Consider the following 24,342-nt stretch of genomic DNA (forward strand, 5'->3'; position numbering starts at 1 on the left):
AAACTAGAACTATATAAAGTTAACATGCCACACATTAAATGGATTAAAAGCTGGCTAACTGATAGGTCTCAGAATGTAACTGAAAAATCATGAGTGGGTGAGTTTCTAGTAGCATCTCACAGAGATTGGTTCTTGGCCCTATGAATATAACATTTTTATCAATGATCTGGAAGAAAACAAAATCACCACTGATAAATTTGCAGGCAATAAAAAAACTGGGGGAGTGGTAAATAATGAAGAAGACAGAGCGACCTGAACAGCTTGGTAAACAGGGTTCAAACAAATAATATGCATTTTAATATGGCTAAATGTGGATATGGCATTCTTCAATTACTGTGAAATTTGCCAAAAACTGATATATGAACACCAGATGAATACATTCCAATGTGGATTTTATTTAAATCAAATTGATTTAAATCATGATTTAAATCACTAGTCAGGAAGACTTGATTTAATCATGGATTTCTACATAAAAGTGCATTCTTGTTGGTTGTTATAAACTTAATACATATTCTTCACAACTCAGAGATAGATGTAGGTTTCAGTTTTAGAAGGTACACACTATACATTTTTAAGTGATTTATTTTGAAAACTTTTCAGATTAGTTTTACAACTGTATCAGAAAATGAATGATTGTTTGGTTATTTCATTTACCAAAGATAATTGAAGCAGATATTTATGAAGTCATTAGGAGGTGAACTATCTCCAATTCAACAGATTAATCATTAATATTTGAAGAATGCCATATCCAGCTGATTCTGCAAACTAATTTAGTTAGGAAGAATATAATTACCTGGTTGGAATTCGATCAGGACACCAAATAACATCTCTCCACTCTTACAAAAAGAGCTATGGGATTCTTAAAGACTACAACTGGTCAGGATATCAGATGAATGTCTTATGTGAAAGACAGCACATCCAATACCACAGTATTCCCTAATACCGTACAATAATGGAGCATTGGTTCAGCATTGACTCAAGAGGGACGAGAGTCAGCTAGTGAGTCACTAGTTCTGTTTCCTACAGCATCTAAGTCTTTCTTGGAGGTCTTCCATCAAAGGACTGACACAGTCCAATCCTGCTTAGCTCGAAAGATCTGATGGGAACAAGCACATGGCATGGTTGACATGACTGCAGGCAAAAATTATAAAGATCTATGCAAAAACATACATCATGCTAAAGAAAATATTTAGCATCAGAGCAATGAATAATACAAGCAGTTGAAACTCAAGACACATTGAATGTGAGGAGTTCAGACTGTGAAACAAAGGACACACAATACACTGACTCTAATGACCACATAACCAAATGCCACTAATAGAGACACTTATGAGATATAAATTTCTCAATATCTCCAAAGATGTAACCTTTCACAATGGCAGCTGAATACAGGTGAAGGAATGGGAGTAAAAAAGCATCCGAGTAACTGGTGGAAAGTGGGGGAAAAAAGAGAACTTTTCTGGACCAGTCTTTGAGTCATTGTCAAATGACATCCAGTAACCACCCCAAACACACCAAGAAACCTGCTCTCTACAGCTAGGCACTCACATACCACAGAAAATGCTCCCAGTATAAAGTCCGGTATATACACCTTAACATGCTCAAAACCGCCTTCACTAAACAAGGACACTCCACCAGAAAGAAGTAGGTTGCATCATGGAGCAGGCCACTCAAATACCCTGAGAAAACCTGCTTCAATAGAGAAATAAAACCCCTTCTGACCGCACACATAGTTGTCATCCACCACCCCATCCTGGAACCCATACAAACAATTACAACCATACTCGAAAACTTTCCTGGACCCCCTCTTCTGGCCTTCAAGCAACCCTCCAACCTCTCCAAGCTAATCATCAGAAGAATGGGCCCCACACCAACTCAAAGGGGCACCAGACCTTGCCAGAACAACACATGCAAAACCTGCAGACAGCTCCACTGCTACAATGATCAACATCCCCACAACATACCTTTCAAGATCAATGAGCTCTACACATGCTTAGCACAACATGTGGTGTACCTCATGCAGTGCACTAAATGCCCCAATAACAACTATGTGGGTGAAACCAGACAATCACTACATTCTCAAATGAACTCACACAGGAAAATGATAAAAGACAAAAACACCATATCACCTGCAGGTGAACGTTTTCCACATTTTCACTCTGTATCAGTCCTCATCCTCAAAGGAAACCTGCACAACACTTTCAAAAGACGAGCTTAAAGTCATAACTTCGTTAGACACTAAAAAGAATGGACTGAACAGAGAGACTGGATTTATGGCTTATTACAACAACCTATAACCCACCAACAATCCCCCTTGCTGTCTTCTCACCTCCTCCCCGGCTTCCTTTTCCCCTTACGATTGGAGTGGTATCAACAGGCCACTTCACCTTGAATGTTCCCTTGAAATATGTGTTAACTACTTATGCTAAACAATATGTTCCACCTTGTATTTAGCTGTAACACTCTGAATACATTTTCCAGACCTGAAGAAGAGCTCTATATAAGCTTGAAAGTTTGTCTCCCTCACCAACAGAAGTTGGTCCAGTAAAAGATATTACAGTAGAACCTCAGAGTTACAAACTCCAGAATTAAGAATTGACCGGTCAACCACACACCTCATTTGAAATTGGAAGTATGCAATCAAGCAACAGCAGAAATCAAAAAAAAAAAAAAAAAAAAAAAGGCAAATACAGTACAGTACTGTGTTAAATGTAAACTTCTAAAAAAACCAAAAGGTAAAGTTTTAAAAATATTGACAAGGTAAGAAAACTGTTTCTGTGCTTGTTTCATTTAAATTAAGATGGTTAAAAGCAGCATTTTTCTTCTGCATAGTAATGTTTCAAAGCTATATTAAATCAATGTTCAGTTGTAAACTTTGAAAGAATCACCATAACGTTTTGTTCAGAGTTACGTACAACCTCCATTTCTCACGTGTTCATAACTCTGAGGTTCTACAATATTTCACCCACCATGTCTCTCTAATAAAAAGGTTGGTACGTTCAGCTACCTTTATGCAGGAAGCCAAAAATTATCTTTAAAACTTTCTCCTAAATGGAATGTTGTTACCAATGCAATAAATAACATACCTTACAAATTTCCATTTCCCATCAGCAAAGGCTTATTCGGTTGATTAATAACACATTTTGACCTTAGGTTTCTAAGTATGAGAAAACAGGTAGGAAAAAGACAGCTAATAGCTATTTTGATGTTTCAACTCCAATTAACATCTAGTAAGGTAACAAATTGTTTTCTAAATTCATTAGATTGCTTGGCATGAAGGTGTATCATGTGATATGTTGTTCCTTCCAACTATGAAAACAATGAGATACAAAAATGCAACATTTTTATACAATAAAAATATTACTGAGAGATTACACAAACTCTTTTTTTCCCTAACTCTAAAAGGTACTCAAATGCCACAGTAATGGGCATTGTAGGGCCTGGTCTACACTGGGGGGATGGGAGGGGGAATCGATCTAAAATACGCAACTTCAGCTACGAGAATAGTGTAGCTGAAGTCGACGTATCTTAGATCGACCTAGAGTCACTTACTTCGCATCCTCGTGGCGCTGGATCGATGGCCGCCGCTCCCCCGTCAACTTTGCTTCCGCCTCTCGCCAAGCTGGAGTTCAGCAGTCAACGGGAGAGCGATCGGGGATCGATTTATTGATCCCCGATAGATCGATCGCTACCCGCCGATCCGGCAGGTAGTGTAAACGTACCCTAGGAGAGGTTATATAGAAGAGATCTCTTCCAGAGGAATATGTTATTTTTGAAATTTAAATTCTTTGGCTTCAGCAATCTGACCTTTTTACAGTGTGAGAGAGAGAACCAAAAAGAGAGGCAGAAATGGGGTGGTGGGGGGAAAAAGGGGAAAAATCACAGCAGGATGTTTTCTAGAATCTATTACAGCTACAAAATACAAAAATTTGGGGTTTGTTAATATTCTTACAACTTTATTCAGCACTGTTTTTTAAACAAATCTGACATTTTTTGCAAGTTGAACTGGAATGACTATTTTTTTAAAATGAGGTAAGGTACAGTAAAATGAGGTAAGGCTCAAGGATAACACAAAATATGTGGGACAAAATTTTCAAACTTAACTGTCTACAGTTAGACACCACTATACTTGGCATGATTTTCAGATATGCTGAGCATTTCCCGCTACCATTCACTTCAGTGCAAGTAGCAACTGCCTACCATCTTTAAAAATTAAGCCAGAAAGATTCTGTTTAAAGATTCAGACTTAAGGCATTCAGGTTTAGACATTTTGGCCGGATGTTTTATTGAGGGGTAAGAAACCAGAAAGTGGATAATTCATTTAAAAATAACATAATTTTGAAAAATATAATTGTATATGTAGCCCTAAGTTAAATAATGAAACTGTACTCAGCAGTGCAAAAACTGTACTACAGTAATTCCATTCCACCCTCCACTCCCAGAACATAAAAAGTTTTGATAGATTACCTGGTAAAAATACCATCCACAACTCCAACTGTGGACTCCTCTGCAGGAACATAGGAACCAATCTGTGCCATGATCGTAATCACCGCAACTTGTTTTATGTAGGAGCTCTTTCCACCCATGTTGGGTCCAGTAATTATCATTACCCTTTCTTTGTCCCCCTGGAAAATGCAAAACAGCTGTTCAATATACACTATTGAGATGGAGTGCTTATTTAACTGACAGTATGTTTTACAATGATGTATGTACAAAGGGTATGTTCTCAATATTTAATATGCCTTCTACATAATAAAGTTCTTTTCCTGAGGGGAAGAAGCAGCAGCTTAAAAAGAAAATTATTTACTTCTAATAATAATTCTTTGAAGAAACCATTTAATAGGATATCCACTTTTGTTGCTCCGTGTACAGTGTGACACTAGTGGGAATTCCCCTAATTTTATAAGAATGTTGACTCTGTGCTTGAAAAGGTTCTAATATGATTCGAAATTTGTCCTTCCATCCCACACTACATTACTACAGTAATAATGGTGCAAAACACTACGTTTTACAAACCACTACTGCAGCATTAGAACGGCCATACTGGGTAAGACCAATGGTCTATCTAGCTCGGTATCCTATCTTTTGACAGTGGCCAGTGCCAGATGTGTCAGAGGAAATGGAAAGAACAATACAATTATCAAGTGGTCCAGCCCCTGCTTCTGGCCATCATAGGCTTAGGGACATCCAGTGCAGGGGTTACATCCCTGACCATCTTGGCTAACAACCACTGATGGACCTATCCTCCACGAACTTATCCAATTCTTTTTTTGAACCCAGTTACACTTTTGGCCTTCACAACATCCCTTGGCAATGAATTCCTCAGGACGACTGTGCGTTATGTGAAGTAATACTTCCTTTTGTTTGTTTTAAACCTGCTGCCTATTAATTTCATTGGGTGACCCATGGCTCTTGTGTTATGCCCAGGGGTAAATAATACTTCCTTATTTACTTTCTCCAGACCATTCATGATTTCATAGACCTCTACCATATTCTTTCAAGATGAACAGTCCCAGTCTTTTTAATCTCTGCTCATATGGAAGTTGGTCCATACCCCTATTCATTTTTGTTGATCTTCTCTGTATGTTTTCCAATTCTATCTTTTTTGAGATGGGTGACCAAAACTGTATGCAATATTCCAGGGGTGAACGTACCATGGATTTATATAGTTGCATTATGATATTTTCTGGCCTATTATCTATTCCTATCCTAATGGTTCCTAATATTCTATTAGTTTTTTGACTGCACTGCACATTTTGTGAGATCCCTTTGTAACTTTTCACAATTGGCTTTGGACTTAACTATCTTGAGTAATTTTGTATTGTCTGCAAATTTTGCCACTTCACTGTTTACCCCTTTTTCTAGATCATTTATGAATATGATGAACAGCACTGGTTCCAGTACAAATCTTGAGGACTGCACTATTTATCTCTCTTCACTATAAAAACAGACCTTTTATTCCTACCCTTTATTTCTATCTTTTAACCCGTTACTAATCCATGAGAGGACCTTCTCTTTTTACCCGTGACTGCTTACTTTGCTTAAGAGCCTTTGGTGTGGGACCTTGTCAAAGGCTTTCTGAAAATCCAAGTACACTATATCCACTGGTTCACCCTGTTCCACATTCTTATTGACACATTCAAAGAATTCTAACAGATTGAGATATGATTTGACTCTTCCACAACATATTGTGTTCATCTATGTGTCAGATAATTCTCTTCTTTACTATAGTTTCAACCAATTTGCCTGGTACTGATGTTAGGTTTACTGATCTGTTATTGTCAGGATCAATGCTGGAGCCTATTTTAAAAATCTGCAATTTCATATTTGAGTTCCTGCAGAACTCTTGGGTGAATACCATCTGGGCCTTATGACTTATTACTGTTTAATTTATCAATTTGTTCCAAAACCTCCTTTATTGACACCTCAATATGGGATAGTTCCTTAGATCTGTCACCACCTAAAAGAATGGCTCAGGTGTGGAAATCTCCCCCACATCCTCTGCAGTGAACACCAATGCAAAGAATTCATTCATTTCTCTGCAATGGCCTTGTCTTCCTTGAATGTATCTTTAGCACCTTGATCATCCAGTGGCCCCACTGACTGTTTGGCAGACTTTCTGCTTCTGATATACTTTAAAAAACACAATAACCACCTTTGCTATTAGTTTGTGTCTTTTGCTAAATTGCTCTTCAAGTTCTTTTTTGGACGGCCCAATTATACTTTTACACTTGACTTGCCAGAGTTTATGCTCCTTTCTATTTTCCTCAGTAGGATCTGACTTCCAATTTTTACAGGATGCCTTTTTGCCTCTAACCGCCTCCATTACTCTGCTGTTTAGCCATAGTGGCATTTGTATAGTTCTCGTTTTGTTTTATTTTTAATTTGGGGAATACATTTGGTATTATCATGTTTTCAAACAATTTCAAATGCAGTTTGCAGGCATTTCACCCTTTTTACTGTTCCTTTTAATTTTCATTTTTATAGTGTACTAATTTTTTTTGTAGTTCCTCTTTCTGAAGTTAAATGCTACTGTGGTGGGTTTCTTTGGTACTCCCCCCCTCCCCCTTCAAGGATGTTACATTTAATTATATTATGATTGTTATTTCTGAGTGGTTCAGCTATATTCACCTCCTGGACCAGATACTGTGCACCACTTAGGACTAATTCAAGAATTGCCACTCCCCTTGAGGGATCCAGGACTAGCTGCTTCAAGAATCAGTCATTAACGGTGTCTAGAAATTTTACCTCTGCGTCCCATCATGAGGTGACATACCCAGTCAATATGGGGATTTTATTGGGTTTTTTTGGTGTGTGTGTTTGTAGCCCCTCTTATCTCCCTGAGCATTTTACAGTCACCATCACCATCCTGGTCAGGTGGTTGATAGCATATTCCTACTGCTATACTTTCATTATTCAAGCATGGAATTTCTATCCATTGAAATGTGATTCATTTAAGATTTTTACTATATTTGACTCTGCTTTTTTCACATAAAGTCCCATTCCCCCACCTACAAGACCTACTCTATCATTCTTATATATTGTGTACTCTGGCATTACTGCATCCCATTATCATTCCACCAAGTTTCTGGGATGCCTATTATATCAATATCCTTGTTTAATACTAGGCAAGTATACCCATTTTAGTATTTAAACTTCTAGAATTTGTATACAAGAATTTATCAAATGTATCAATATTTAGTTGTCTGCCTTCATGTGATATAACTGAAGGGGACTTTTTTTTTATTTGGCATTTTCTCTTCAGTTTCTACCTGTACTTCATCAAGTTCTATCCTTTCCTCTTTACTAGGACCTAAAGTAGCCCCTTTAATAAACCTTTCCCTAAGGAATGCCTCTGCCCAATCTGTCTACTCCTCTGCATCTCTCAACTTTCTCCCAGCCCTTATTTGGACTGACTATTGTATAACACGAATATTTTTTCTTTCATAAGTACTACCCTGACAACACTTTAAAAGCTGTTGCAAATGTACCAATATTAACTGCCAATATTTTTAAGTATTCACAGTTCTATAACTTCATCAGTATTTTAAAACGTGTCCAGTGATTAACACTTAGACTTAATTCCTCTCCTAATAAAGAGTCTAGAATTCTCATAATTTCTATTTTTAATTTGGATTATTTAAGTGATATCCCTGTTTCTGTACATGAAGAAAGAATCATGGTACTTCTAGGACTCCCATCATCATATCTGACCACCACCCAAATATTTAAAAATGGATATATCTCTATTTCTTATTTCCCAGCCTGTAGAAGAAATAGCTTGTTTACACAAATATGTTTTGAAGTAATAAAACCAACTTTTAGGTTTGAAGTCCTATCATAAACTTGATACATAGGAAGAATAGCTCATGAACATTTTCAAGACGAGATCAAGGGAGGAGGAGACATGTTCATGTTATGGCCCTGATAGAAAAGCTCTAGCAATAGTTTCAGGCAGGTAAAAAACACAGTTCAAGGCATTTCTGCAGGCACAGTCTCCTGATAATTCAAACTGTTTTATTTAAAAATAGAAGCATTTTGATGAACTAGGTTCCAACCCACCATCCACAGAAAAGTAAAGAGAACTGGAAACAACACTAGAATCAACACTGATTATGCCAATATCACCAGATTCTATCTATTGCTTCTGTAACATATGAGTTGCTAAATTATAACATTAGAACATGGCTAACAGAAAAATGTAAGATGATTATTGAATAAAATGCCAGATTTTTTGGAAATATCTTTTGTAATTAGTTCTGAGTTGCAGAAGAATTTTTTAATGTTCATTTTGAACTGAAGCAACATACAACATTTTTATATCAACATTCTATAATAGCTTTGAAAAATAATTCATATGTAAATGTATGCAGTAAAAGGTAGAATATATTTTACCATAGCAACAGTTCCATATCAACACCTACAATAAACATAGAAAAATAAAGTATGCAAAGGCAGCTGATGTTCAGAAGTAGGTTGAAAGTATTTATTTCTGTTTGTACAAAGCAGAAGTGCAATATTACAAAAAAAAATTGAGGTGAATATTTAGTGGCAAGGATTAAAAGACCTTGCAATTCCTGAGAGAGATTTTAGTTTCTCAGAACTTAACACGTCCCTTCCCCCAGCCAAAATCATAATAGATATGTTTCTCAGAAACATCCATATAAAATAAAAATATGATCTAATGTTTTTCTGCATTAGCTGTATGTTAATACAAATCTTTTGTAATAATGCTTATGTTCCTTAGAACCTCTTAAATTACATTTTTCCCAACCCTAATCATACTGTCTTTTGAGGTCACCTTTTCAATGTATTTGTGCCACTTGTCTGAATGATGCTGTAAAAGTGTGCAACTGGCTGTTTGAAATCAGCAAAACACTGATAATCAAGCAATGTGGTAAAACAGATGTGGACATGGATTCAAGAGAGATCTTTTGAAATGCAAGCAAACAGCCATCTGTATAATTAAATTATTTATTTAATTTCCTGGACCAGAAGCAAATTCTAGAATCCTTCCTTTGACTGATATTCAATCCCTCATTATAGCCCCATACTTACGGATAGGTTGGTGCTGTTTGGAACATACTGATCTTGTTCTCCTAGCAGTATATCAATCATAGGGTGTCTGCCATTTTTTATAATTATTTTTTCCCCTTTATCTTGCACAACTGGTCTGCACAAAGAAGTAGACGTCAGTACACTGTTCATTACATTTAATTATTTAGGAATATCATGATGAAATCTTAGGGAAGGCATTCTAAACAGCAGACAGATATCTTTTCAATAAACCATAAACAGATGAAAAATGAATTCTAGTGCAGAGTTATGCAGAATCCATGATTCTCACACAGACGGCAGATGTGTGGATTTGTGGGTCTTTTAAAAAGAGGTGTGAAACATTATGGGATGCAGATAAAATTATGGGATGGAGAAAACTGCATCCTGGGGCACTGAAACCATGTTCCCAGTCACCCCTGTGCAGCTCATTTGCTCCCATGAAGCACTGCAAACCATTCCCAAAACACACTGCACTAGATGGTGGCGAGTTGCACAGTGGGATAGTTACCCATGGTGCACTGCCCTGTGCATTGATGCAAGCGCTTCTAGTGAGGACATGCATTGCCGATACAAGGAGTGTAAAGCGGACATGCACAGGTGATTTAATTACTGCGGTGACCATATGTTAATGTAACTTAGGCCTGGTCTAACCTACAGAATTAGGTTGACATACGGCATCTTATGTTGACTTAACTCTGTAAGCGTCTAGACTAAAACGTCCCTCCCACTACACCCACTTAATAACTCAATCTTCACGAGAGGCATAGTGCTTAAGTCGATGTAGATAGGTCGACACAGTGTCTGTGTGGACAGTGCCTTGCTTACATCACCAAGTGCCACCCAATGCTGACAACTGGAGCCCTGCGGCCCCGGGGCTGACAGGCGGGGCAGCAGGACGATAGCTGTCAGCCCCGGGGCGATGAGGGGATTACAGTGCACGAGAAGCTGGATATGAGTAAGCAGCGTGCCCTTGTTGCCAAGAAGGGCAACGGCATATAGGGCTGTATTAGAAGGAGCATTGCCAGCAGATCGAGGGAAGAGATTATTCCCCTCTATTCAGCACTGGTGAAGCCACACCTGGAGTATTGCGTCCAGAAGGGATGTGGACAAATTGGAGAAAGTCCAGCGGAGGGCAACGAAAATGATTAGGGGGCTGGGGCACATGACTTATGAGGAGAGGCTGAGGGAACTGGGGTTATTTAATCTGCAGAAGAGAAGATTGAGGGGGAATTTGATAGCAGCCTTCAACTACCTGAAGGGGGGTCCCAAAGAGGATGGAGCTCGGCTGTTCTCAGTGGTGGTAGATGACAGAACAAGAAGCAATGGTCTCAAGTTGCAGTGGGGGGAGGTCTAGGTTGGATATTAGGAAACACTATTTCACTAGGAGGGTGGTGAAGCACTGGAATGGGTTACCCAGGGAGGTGGTGAAATCTCCATACCGTGACAGACCCAGACCAGTGGGGTACAGGAGTCTGGCAGAGGGCAAATATACTGGTCACTGGATGAGTAGTTTTCTGTTCCCTGAGTGACCAGAGCAGAAGCTGCACTAGAGTAATCAGGAACCTGCTAGAACCAGTTAAGGCAGGCAGGCTAATCAGGGCACCTGGGTTTTAAAAAGGAGCTCACTTCAGTTTGTGGTGGGAGTGTGAGAAGCTGGGAGCAAGAGGCGCAAGGAGCTGAGAGTGAGAGGGTGTGCTGCTGGAGGACTGAGGAGCACAAGCGAGGAAGGTCCTGTGGTGAGAATAAGGAAGGTGTTTGGAGGAGGCTATGGGGAAGTAGCCCAGGGAGTTGTAGCTGTCATGCAGCTGTTACAGGAGGCACTATAGACAGCTGCAGTCCACAGGGCCCTGGGCTGTAACCCATAGTAGAGGGCGGGCCCGGGTTTCCCCCAAACCTCCCAATTGACCTGGACTGTGGGTTCTCCCAGAGGGGAAGATCTCTAGGCTGTTCCCCAACTCAAATGGTGAATCTCTGAGGCAAGAAAATCCGCCAATAAGCGCAGGATCCACCAAGATAGAGGAGGAACTTTGACACAATATTTAAAAACCTCTAAGGTCCGGCTTGACAAAGCTTTGGCTAGGAGGATTTAGTTGGTGTTGGCTCTGCTTTGAGCAGGGGATTGGACTAGGTGACCTCCTGAGTTCTCTTCCAACCCTAATATTCTATGATTCTATGATGAGGCTCCGGCTGTCAGTGCCCCACAATGCCTGACTTAAGTCAGTGCAAGCGCACCTGATAAGGATCTGCACCAACAGAAGGAGCATAGTGTGGACACGAAGAGATGATTTAATTACTATGGTGGCTGTAACTCGATCTAACTTAAATTGATTTAATTTTGTAGTGTAGACTTGCCCTCAGGGTGTCACACCTAAATACAGGGTAGAGCAGATGGTTTAGCACAGGGATCGGCAACATTTTGCATGCAGCCCGCCAAGGTAAGCCCCTTGGCGGGCCGGGCCGGTTTGTTTACCTGCCGTGTCCACAGGTTCGGCCAATCGCAGCTCCCACTGGCCGTGGTTCACTGCTGCAGGCCAATGGAGGCTGTGGGAAGCCGCGGGCAGCACATCCCTCGTCCCACGCCGCTTCCCGCAGCCCCCATTGGCCTGGAGCGGCGAAGCGGCCAGTGGGAGCCGCGGTCGGCCGAACCTGCGGACTTGGCAAGTAAACAAACCGCCCCGGCCCGCCAAGGGGCTTACCCTGGCGGGCCGCATGCCAAACGTTGCCGATGCTTGGTTTAGCATAAGGAGTTGTAAAAGACCACTCAAGGTGAAGTGAACAATTAACACTTCTGTAGTCGTAGGACAAAGGACATTCAGACACATCTAACAAAGTATTAACAGCCCAAAAAACACTGTATTAGCATTTCAACTATCAAGAAGAGTTCAGAGAGAGTACTGAATGGGCTTCTCTATTATGCAAGATATTTTCACAGGGATTATTCATAAATGCTGATTCATAGCTTGACAATGTACTTTCAAATTATTGTAAAATTTTGAAATTTAAAAAAGTAAATCTGCCTAACAAATAGTGACTGTGCTATTATGACACACTATTTTAGAAAAATTAATTCACTGTCTATATTTTTCTAGTCATTTATTGAAGTCATTCAAGTTTTTTAAAATTAAATAATTTACGATGGAATGCAATGAAGTATCTTTATACGAACATTTCTTAAAATTCTGCAAATTTACAGTTTGTGAAAATTGATACAGAAACACAAGACAGACATTATATCCAAAATATTCAAACTCAGAAATGCTAAAGTGAGCTAATGTGAAGTTCCAAATTCCAAACTTTCTTTCAGTAGCCCTCAAAAATTAATTATTGACATCTTCCCTGTGGTTAACACATTAGAGAATTGTAGTAATTCCTTCTGAAGCTTAACTGATAGGCCTGCTCCCTGCCAGTTTAAAAGCTCTAGCCACTGTTTAATATTTCATGAATTATTTAAAGTCCCCATAGTGAATTAATCAGATCTTAGTTTGTTTTCTCATCTGAGTATACAGGAGTAAGATACCAATTCTCTGTAGATCTTGACCGAGATAAGCAAAGTTCTCAACGGTCCAAAAGTGATCAACATTAGAGAGAGTTGACTTCACTTACACGACACATTTAAATACACTTCCAAAGGGCTCTTTTTTCTAAAGCAATTTTCTGCTAGCTTGCAGATGAAGCCAGCTCACAGTTTATCCATTTACCTATAATTTATTGAAATTTAATAATATTAAGTAAAATATATTTTAATTGTTTAATATATCCAACTGTTACAATATCTCACAATAGCATTATTTTTTATTCCTTCAGTATTACTTAGGAAAAGTATTCTTTTGCAATGATTTCGAGGTATACCTAATTCTACTTTAGTAAATTTGTTGAATATGTTTAGAATATTTTGGAAATCAAGACAAATTACGTAACAGAAAATTATTTAGCTAAATACATTTTTGTTCTACTGTTAATTGTTTCCACTAAGCTTTGTATTTATTTCTGCATAGGAAAGGCATTTGAGAAAAGTTTTAAGTGGGTATACAAACCATAAGCCATCAACAGAAGGGAAAATTTGTGGGCTGATAAATATTAGGACTAATAGTTTGAAACACTTAAAGCTCTCATATAATCTGTGGAAATCATCATCTGCAAATATATATTCTTTGTTAATAGAAATGTTAGTACTAAAAAGAGAAAGATCAAAAATTTTGTATTCTAAATATAATAAAACAGTCTTATAAGAACAAGTGAACCCAATTCTCTCTCTTCATATTTACTCAGTTTTACACCTCTAAGTTCCCTCTAAGCTGCGCAGCAGGCTATAAAGGGGCTCACAGAAGTGCAGCAACAGGGGCCTGGCAGGGAGGGGAGCAAGTTGGGGCATGCAGGCCAGGGCTGCCGTTGGCCTCTTCCCTGGTCCCAGAGCTCTTGTCGACGGGGAGAGGGCCCCAGCCCCAGGTCTGCTGCAGGCAGGGAGAGGGCTGGGTGGAGTCCTCTGACCCTAGCCCCAGGGCAGCCTGCACCCCAAATTTCTCATCCCCGGCCCCACCCCAGAGCCCGCACCGCCAGCTGGAGCCCTCACCCCACACCCAACCTTCTGCCCCAGCCCTGAGCCCCATCCCGCACCCCAAACCCCTCATCCCCGGCCCCACCTCAGAGCCTGCACCCCCAGCCAGAGCCTTAACCTCTCTGGACCCCAAGCCCTACCCTCTGCCCTCTCCCACGCCCCAAACCCCTCATCCTGGCCCACCCGAGAGCCCACAGCCCCCCACACCCCAGCCCTCTACCCCAGCCCTGAGCCCCCTCCCAAACTCCAAACCCCTCGGCCCCACCCCTGCCACATATCACCTCCATATTGGTGCACAAACAAAATTCATTCTGCACCTGGATATAAAAGATTTGCCGGAACATTGCTTTATACCAATATTGAAAGCTTTAGCAGAGGTGTTATTTGGTATGTCAGCTGAGGACTACTAAATTGAAACAGACTGAAAATTGATCAGCACTGCAGACATTTCAGGACCTACTCCCTGGAAGCATAAAGCTTTGGCCCCAATCCCTACACAGATTTACACAAGTTTAATTTGACACACTGTTAACACTTCATTTGAAGACAATGGAACTATGCACGTATGAGTAAATTGTTGTTGATAAAATGCAAGTCTTTCTAAAAACTTGGTTTTGTCTTTGCATTATGTAATTTAGATGGTAAACTCTTCAGGGTTGAGACCATGCTTTAGTCTATGTTTGTAAAACAATGCTGAAACTTATAGTACTATCAACAGATTTATCAGTACATTTTGCTGTACTAAGTACGTCAGATCAAAGCTTATTTTAATATTCTACCTTTTAAATCAATAAACAACAGTTCAAAACTGATTACCTGCAATAGGCTCCTTGTTTAGCAACCTTGGCCAATGAGAAAATGCAGTCAACAGTTGCTAGGTGACTAACCGCCTTCAACACAGAGTGATAATATTCACTAAAATGACTATATATGTATAGAAGGGAGAAAATAATGAATAAAATAAATAAATAAACAACTTCATATGAATCCACATGTATTGTCAAAAAATAGCCTTTGCTTGGCTCTCACAGGGCTCTTATGGTATTAAAATGGCACTAAAATCAAATCTCCCAGCAGTCTGTCAAACTTATAATGTGAGAACTCAATCTTAATCATGATGAACTTCATATTCATAGTGTAACCCGGTATTTTTTCTGCACATTAAAAGGAAGGCAAAATGAAATTAATTAGCGAGTATATAAAGGATCTGCAGCTGATCCCTGCTGCCTAATGGACTCTACAAAAATGCTCCTGTTTATCACAGTGGCTGACTGAACTCTGTCACTCACTTCAACTGTAAGTTATCGTAAGAAAAAAAAATCAAAAAATGTGTCCTGACACAGGAGCTCTCCAGGGTCTCTTACAAAACAAGGCTCTTCACCATGGAAAGTTCATAATTTCATTTCCCTTTCTGAGTACAGTTCCTTCAGTACATGTATGAAGTTAACAGAGGCAAAAGACAAAGTTTTCAGTAGACTCATTCCCTTAGCCTTAATACATTTCTTCCCTTTCCTGTTAATTAATTTACAGTAGGAAAATGTAAAGGTATCTACAGTTCTACTTGTAAAGTTGGAAACATAAGGGAAATACAAAACAGTGTAACTCTGATTTTTCCATCTCTATACTGCTCTAGCAGCAAATGTGGGAAATTCACCAAAATGGAAGACAATTTGAAGGGGAAGAACTCAAAAAATTAAAACAGATCATAAATGAAAGTATCTAAACTCCACAGATGAGAACCAAAGTTAAGAGGCTTAAGGCAAAAAAGATGTGAATCCAATCACTGTCCAAAGAGGTTTAAGCCAAAAAGTCGGAAGAATAACTTTTAAACTAGGGCTGTCAATTAATTGCAGTTAACTTACACTATTTACTCAAAAACATTAATCACGATTAAAAAGTTAATCGCGATTAATCACAGTTTTAATTGCACTGTTAAACAATAGAATACCAATTGAAATGTATTAAATATTTTGGATTTTTTTTATAATTTCATATATATTCTATTCTGTGTTGTCATTGAAATCGAAGTTTTTTATTCAAATATTTGCACTGTAAAAATGATAAACAAAAGAAATAGTATTTTTCAATTCACCTCATACAAGTACTGTAATGCAATCCCTTTGTCGTGAAAGTGCAATTTACAAACGTAGATTTTTTTTGTTACATAACTGTACTCAAAAAACAAAACAATGTAAAACTTCAGCGCCTACAAGTTCACTCAGTCCTACTTCTTGTTCAGCCAATCGCTAAGACAAACAAGTTTGTTCACATTTAGAGAAGATAATGCTGCCCTATTCTTATTTACGTCACCAGACAGTGAGAACAGGCATTTGCATGACACTTTTGTACATGCTAAACATTTGTGTGCCCCTTCATGCTTCAGCCACCATTCCAGAGGACATGCTTATGACGCTTGTTAAAAAAAAGAATGCGTTAATTAAATGTGTGACTGACTCCTTGGGGGATAATTGTATGTCCCCTACTCTGTTTTACCCACATTCTGCCACATATTTCATGTTACAGAACTCTCGAATGATGACCCAGCACATGATGTACATTTTAAGAACACTTTCACTGCTGATCTAACAAAATGCAAAGAAGGTACCAATGTGAGATTTCGAAAGATAGCTACAGCACTCGACCCAAGGTTTAAGAATCTGAAGTGCCTTTCAAAATCTGAGAGGGACGAGGTGCAGAGCATGCTTTCAGAAGTCTTAAAAGAGCAACGCTCCGATGCAGAAACTACAGAACCCAAACCACCAAAAAAGAAAATCAACCTTCTGCTGGTGGCATCTGACTCAGATAATGAAAATGAACATGCGTCGGTATACACTGCTTTGGACTGTTATCGAGCAGAACCCAACATCAGCATGGAAGCATGTCCCCTGGAATGTTGGTTGAAGCATGAAGAGACATATGAATCTCTAGAGCATCTGGCACATAAATATCTCGCGAAGCCAGCTATAGCAGTGCCATGAGAACATCTGTTCTCACTTTCAGGTGACTAAGTAAGAAGCAGGAAGCATTATCTCCCATCAAACCTGTTTGTCTTAGCGATTGGCTGAACAAGAAGTAGAACTGAGTGGACTTGTAGGATCTGAAGTTTTACATTGTTTTGTTTTTGAGTGCAGTTATGTAACAAAACAAAAAAAAGAAGCAGGCAGGATTATCTCCTACAAATGGAAACAAACTTGTTTGTCTGAGCAATTGGCTGAACAATAAGTAGGACTGAGTGGACTTGGAGGCTCTAACATTGTACATTGTTTTATTTTTGAATGCTGTTTTGTTTGTACATAATTCTACATTTGTAAGTTTAACTTTCATGATAAAGAGATTGCACTACAGTATTTGTATTTGGTGAATTGAAAAATACCATTTCTTTTGTTTTTTTACAGTGCAAATACTTGTAATCAAAAATAAATATAAAGTGAGCACTGTACACTTTGTATTCTGTGCTGTAATTGAAATCAATATATTTGAAAATGTAGAAAACATCCAAAATATTTAAATGGTATTCTTATTGTTTAACAGTGCGATTAATCATGCAATTAATTTTTTTAATTGCTTGACAGCCCTATTTTAAACTGCTATGAAATTCAAAGCCCACTTTTGATAAACAAAGAACAATTTGAGTAAACTCTACCTAGATATAAAACTTCCATCATATGCAAGTAGTGAGGGGCAGTATTACTGAAATAATGTTTCTAATGAAAGCACAGTTATAGATAATAAGATGGTTAAAATCCAAGTTGTATGCTTGCAGAGAATCTGAATAATTATCTGAGACACTGACTGTGGATATTCTGAACATCCTCAACACAGAAACGTATCAGTATTATTATACGTTACAGCAAATTATGCCTTAATTCTTCAATAATTAAACACTTGATGAACTCAGGCAATATTTTAATATACTATAATGTCTTAAAAGGACAGTCAGCTTAAAAATCGTACATTACAAATGTCTTTACCTATGTCACTAAAAACATTTTTGACTATTAAAAGTGAAAAAATATTAAAAATTCAATTTGCTAGTTACAATGGATGACCTTTGTTTTCTTTTTCAGTTACTTTGAACTTGAACAATAAAATCACTAAAGTCAGTTTCACTTTCTTTTGAAATCAGTTGCCTTTCAAGTTCTTAGTGCTGCAATATTTAGGTTTAAACATAGCTCCCCAGTATTTGATTTGTTTAAAAACTGATTTCATTGGCATTTAAAATACTGAGGAAACATTCCTGTTAGTCTTAGGTTTTATAAAATCTTATTTTAAGAGCTTTAAATTTAGGACCATATTTTAGTTTAGTTTCTCATAAAGCAGTCTACAAGAAATCTAATCAGCAATTTCTTCTTTTCATTTTGAGAAACATTTTCTTCTCTTGCTTTCATAGTTAGAAAAAACAACAACAACAAAAACCCAAAACAAACCAAAAACCATCAGATTCTACTTTTCATTGTAAACTCACTCTAAAAAATTTAGCCATTCAGCATTGCAGTCAAGGACTAGCTGCTCCCGGAGCTGATTCAGATGTCTGTAATTCTCTACAATAAAAGGAGAGTGGAAACGACTGACAGCTTTTGTGCTAGAAGAGAAGAAAAAAAAGCAAGGTTACTAAGCAATCAATTATGCCATCAATGTGGAAAATTAGACTAGTTTTCTTATTCTCTGTGAGCCCTTGAAAATAAATAGATATAAAAAAATGCATGTTCTATTATTGTAGTGCTGAACTCTCTCGATTCCAATAATCTTTATTGTAAATAAAGTACTTGGTTACTATGGTGCAATCACTGCAGAAAGCTTCTGAAATACATTTCAGAATGTAATATAAATGGCCAAAGAGCATGGCATACAATATTCTGCTTAGCAACAGAGGTTTATCTTCTTTAAAAAAGCACAAACGGGTGACTTTTTGTGACTAATAGTGATTGTACTTATAACATAAACATCAAACAATTTCACAATGATGACCTCACTGAGGAAGATTTATTGGTAGCCTAAGGCAAAGTTAGTAAACACAGGCTGTGTGTTGATGAATGCTAGTTTGATTTGGGATACCTTTTAAAAAAATAAAATCTCTTTTTTGACATTAGCACACATTATCTTGCAAATTACAGAGTAATTATAATGTATTGTTTAAGACCTTAGTTATAGGCTACTGTATATACTTTTCTTATTGTTGCTCTTCCATAAACCAATAGCCAAACAGCACGTAACTGGAGATGCTTTATTATGCCTATTACTGGGTTAGATAATATTAAAGAATATTATCCCTCTCTCAATTACCTTGACCATTCAAGTACTAAGTGACCTTGCTAGTCATCTGTGCAATTGTGATCACATATTACATTTTTCATTTTTAAGGTGCTCAACACACTATTTAAATAATACATCAGAAGTCAGAGAAGGAAAAAGCCAATTAGATCATCGAGTCCATCCTCGTCTCATCGACCAGAAACTCCACCCCCCACCCAAATAGCTAAAGCAATTCTTATGTAATATAATCAACAAAGCAAGCAAGGAGTGTAAAATGACATTTTAATGACAATAATTTCATTCAGATAGCCATCTAAAGATATGACATTTGTGTAAGTTTATAGCTCTGAATAAATAACTATAAAACCCTCCATGATTATGTGAATAGGGTACTGTATGTGCATGTATGTGTACACACATACATGTATAGCATATATATTATGGAATACAAACAAATTAAGAAAAATAATTTGCACACAAATTTCTATTGAGGTGGGTTTTTTTTTCAGGGTCAAATATAATATTGTTGTTAAAGCTCTATCCTGCTAAACATTTCTTCCAGGAACTCAACTTCCCAGTATTTCACAGACTTTACTATAACTGTGTAACTTAAAGGGTTTTTTTTTTTGTTTGTTTAATTGCTTTTTAAAACTGTTTAAGGTTGGGCAAATAGAAAAATATATACTACCTACATTTTAATAATAAAAGAAGAATTATATTATAGTTCTATGTGCTTGAAGAAAACAAAAATTAAAGACATTTTTACATACCTACCAACCTTAACCCAATTCGAGGGTACAGAAGATAAGAGTGAATTCTTGACTTCTATCAGAAACTAAAATAAAAAAAAAATGTTTACACTTTAAAGATGTGATTATTAGACTATTCAACCAAGTTCTTCATACACAAAAATGTCTGTGTGCAAGGAATATTATTTGACTCCTGGTAGTGTTCACAATTATGATGAACTATGTCCACATGCTTAAGAAGACACAGCCCAGCCCCAAATATATTCAAACTGGGGGGATTTTGAAGAAAACATCCTGTATGCCTGGGGTCTGCACAAACAAGTTATCTTTTTTCATTCTCACTCCAATCTCCCATACAGAAAACAAATCCCTTTTCTCTGAATACCTGATGGCCATTAACTAGCCAGAGGCTAAGTTCCAGCATAATCCATGCACAGTTATTTCTCTGTATACAGTGGATTTATGCAAGCCCTTTACTCTGACTGGCTACTGCAAATGCCCCTATTCTGACTGGATACTGTGTTTAGAAACCCTCAGTGATAGGTCTACAACTAACAGGGATTCATAAACTCCTGACCATCTTCCCACTCACACTAACCTGAAATATCAAATAGAATCCAATTTAAAGAGAGATTACTTTCTAAGTAGGAGTCTTCCACCAGGGTAAATGAGGAGTTGGGGAAGCAATGCATTCAGAAGACAGGGTTTAGTGTGGGTAATGGGGTAAGGAAAGTGTCAGAAACTGAGGCAGCTATATTTGCTGTGGGCATGGTGACTGAGAATTAAAAGGAGTGGTCAGGGAGTGTGCAGAAATTCATAGGAGACAAGTACAGCATGGGGGTAAAAGTAAGGAGAGAACATTTCAGTATAACAACTTGAAGCTGTGTCCTCTTAACCCAGTGATAACTGGAGCTGGTTGGAAATTTTTCAAAGGAATGTTTTTCCATTGGAAAATGCCAATTCATTGAAATCAAAATGTTGCTGATTTCTTTCATGACAAAAATAGACAATATACAAAGTGACCTTCTCCCGCACTTTGGTTTCCTCCCTTCTCCCCACTACATTCTCCTCCTCCTCTCCAGTCACAGATGCAGAAGATTCTCGTCTGTACTTCTCCTCTAGCCTCTCCACTTGCACCAGGGTCCCCAACCCATCCCATTTTCATCTCCTCCCATACTCTTCTCTTTAACCTACAGGCCTTTCCCCTAACAATACAGATATGCTTTAGTGTCTCCCATCTTAAAAAAAAAAAAATCCTTTCCTTAACTCCACTTGCCTCTCCAACCACCACCCCAACTCTCCCTTCTTTTCACTCCTAAACTCACCAAGAACACAAAGTGTAGAGTGCTCACTTTATATTACTATTTTTATTACGAATATTTGCTCTGCAGAAAAGATGAACAAAAGATATTGCAACCTAGAAGTCGAAGCATGAAGGGGCATATGAATGTTTAGCATATCTGGCACTTAAATATCTTGCAACACCAGCTACAACAGTGCCATTTGAATGTCTGTTCTCACTTTCAGGTGACTAAGTAAGAAGCGGGCAGCATTATCTCCCATCAAACCTGTTTGTCTTAGTGACTGGCTGAACAAGTAGAAGAACTGAGTAGGCTTGTAGGCTCTAAAGTTTTACATTGTTTTGGTTTTGAGTGCAATTATGTAAAAAAAAATTCGACATTTGTAAGTTGCACTTTCATGATAAAGAGATTGCACTACAGTACTTGTATGAGGTGAAATGAAAAATACTATTCATCTTTTTTACAGTGCAAATATTTGTAATAAAAAATAATCAAGTGAGCACTGTACACTTTGTATTCTGTGTTACAATTTGAAATCAATATTTGAATATGTAGAAAAACATCCAAAAATATTTATAATAAATTTAGATTGGTATTTTATGATCAGTGCAATTAAAACTGCGATTAATTGCAATTAATTTTTAATCGAGTTAATTTGTTTTGAGTGAGTCGCTTGACTTAACTGCGATTGACAACCCTACAAACAACGTATGTTATACAATTAATTAGATACCAGAACATACTACTTTGGAATTTTTAGTCAATTGTGACCTAAATGAAATACTACCAGATTGTCGGGGCTTTCTCGAAAAGAGCCAGAGACTTTTACACTTCATAGTAGTATATTATTATTTATGCTATGCCAGAGATGGTATTTTCTAAATAAGAACAAAAGGTCACTAATTCCAAAACTTTACAATTGAAACTAAATTATCACACCCAGAAAAAATAAGTAATGGGTCAAGGGAGAGATATGGGAAAGAGTAGGTTAGAATAGTGAAGATTATGTGAAATATTTATTGTTACATATTGTGTGACCCATGTTAGTTATTTTTTTAAAAAGTCAGTAAGTGAGATAGACTTGAGAAAGAAGGGAGGTGTTCTCAGATGAAAGAATTCTGCTGTAAAAAGAATTTTCAGCAGAGATTAGATTAATACACAATCCGACCACCTTTAGGACATGCTGCAAGACTCCCCTATTTGATAAAGCTTTTCCACTATAACCACTATGATTTAGGCCTGGTCTACACTACGACTTTAATTCGGATTTATCAGCTTTAATTCGAATTAACCCTGCAACCGTCCACACAACGACGCTATTTATTTCGATGTAAAGGGCCCTTTAAATCGATTTCTGTACTCCACCCCGACGAGCGGAGTAGTGCCAAAATCGATTTTAGCAATTCGAATTAGGGTTAGTGTGGCCGCAATTCGATGGTATTGGCCTCCGGGAGCTATCCCACAGTGCATCATTGTGACCGCTCTGGACAGCAATCTAAACTCGGATGCACTGGCCAGGCAGACAGGAAAAGCCCCGCGAACATTTGAATTCCATTTCCTGTTTGCCCAGCGTGGAGAGCACAGGTGACCACAGATAGCTCATCAGCACATGTAACCATGCAGGCTGATAATCGAAAAAGAGCACCAGCATGGACCGTGAGGGAGGTACTGGATCTGATCACTGTATGGGGAGAGGATTCAGTGCTTGCAGAACTTCGTTCTAAAAGACGAAATGCAAAAACTTTTGAAAAAATCTCCAAGGGCATGATGGAGAGAGGCCACAATAGGGACTCAGATCAGTGCCGCGTGAAAGTCAAGGAGCTCAGACAAGCCTATCAAAAAACAAAGGAGGCAAACGGTCGCTCCAGGTCAGAGCCGCGGACATGCCGCTTCTACGCCGAGCTGCATGCAATTCTAGGGGGGGCTGCCACCACTACCCCACCTGTGTTCGTGGATTCTGGGTCGGGGATAGTCTCATCAGCGACGCCTGAGGATTCTGCCGATGGGGTAGAGAAGGAGGAGGAGGAGGAGGAGGAGGAGGAGGATGAGCTTGCAGAGAGCACACAGCACTCCATTCTCCCCAACAGCCAGGATCTTTTTATCACCCTGACTGAAGTACCCTCCCAAGCCTCCCAAGCCAGTACCCAAGACTCTGACCCCATGGAAGGGACCTCAGGTGAGTTTACCTTTTAAAATATAAAACTTGTTTTAAAAGCAAACGGTTTTTAATGATTACTTTGCCTGACTTTGCATTCGCGGTCAGTTCAGCTACTGGAAAAGTCTGTAGCTACTGGAAAAGTCTGTTAACGTGTATGGGGATGGAGCGGAAATCCTCCAGGGACATCTCCATGAAGCTCTCCTGGAGGTACTCTGAAAGCCTTGCCAGAAGGTTTCTGGGCAGTGCATCCTTATTCCCTCCTCCATGGTAGGACACTTGACCACGCCATGCTTGCAGCAAGTAATCTGGTATCATTGCCTGACAAAGCCTGGCAGCGTATGGTCCCGGTGTTTGCTGGCATTCAAGCAACATCCGTTCTTTATCTTGTTGTGTAATCCTCAGGAGAGTGATATCACTCCTGGTAACCTGGTTGAAATACGGGAACTTAATTAAGGGGACAGAGGTGGCCGTTCCTACTGGGCTGTTTGCCTGTGGCGGAAAATAAATCCTTCCCTGCAGTTAGCCAAGCGCAGATGGGAAATTGGCCCTGAGTTTTTCGCGTTTGGCTAGCAGGGATCTTCCCTGTTACCAGCCACGCGGTGGGGGGAGGGGTACCGTGATCATCCCTGAGAATTCATGGCGGGAGGGGGGCGGCGGCGGGGAGGGGTGGGTTAGTTTGGTGCCTGCAGGGATCTTCCCTGATACCAGCCACGCGGTGGGGGGGAGGGATACAGCGATCATCCCAGAGAATTCATGGCGAGAGAGGGG

At 38.7% G+C, this 24,342-nt stretch overlaps 1 protein-coding gene across 1 annotated transcript in view; it reads right to left on the minus strand.

Moving 5' to 3' along the window:
- Window positions 1-24,342, minus strand: part of MSH3 (mutS homolog 3) — a 200,506-nt gene that overhangs the window by 50,581 nt on the left and 125,583 nt on the right. Inside the window, exons 16-20 of the mRNA XM_054032575.1 lie at window positions 20,137-20,201; window positions 18,579-18,695; window positions 14,930-15,037; window positions 9,559-9,673; window positions 4,468-4,625 (exon numbers count right to left, since the gene is read on the minus strand). Coding sequence (XP_053888550.1) covers window positions 4,468-4,625; window positions 9,559-9,673; window positions 14,930-15,037; window positions 18,579-18,695; window positions 20,137-20,201 — 563 coding nt within the window. The remainder of the gene's footprint in view (window positions 1-4,467; window positions 4,626-9,558; window positions 9,674-14,929; window positions 15,038-18,578; window positions 18,696-20,136; window positions 20,202-24,342) is intronic.

Source organism: Malaclemys terrapin, chromosome 6, assembly GCF_027887155.1.
Source record: "Malaclemys terrapin pileata isolate rMalTer1 chromosome 6, rMalTer1.hap1, whole genome shotgun sequence".
NCBI lineage: Eukaryota > Metazoa > Chordata > Testudines > Emydidae > Malaclemys > Malaclemys terrapin.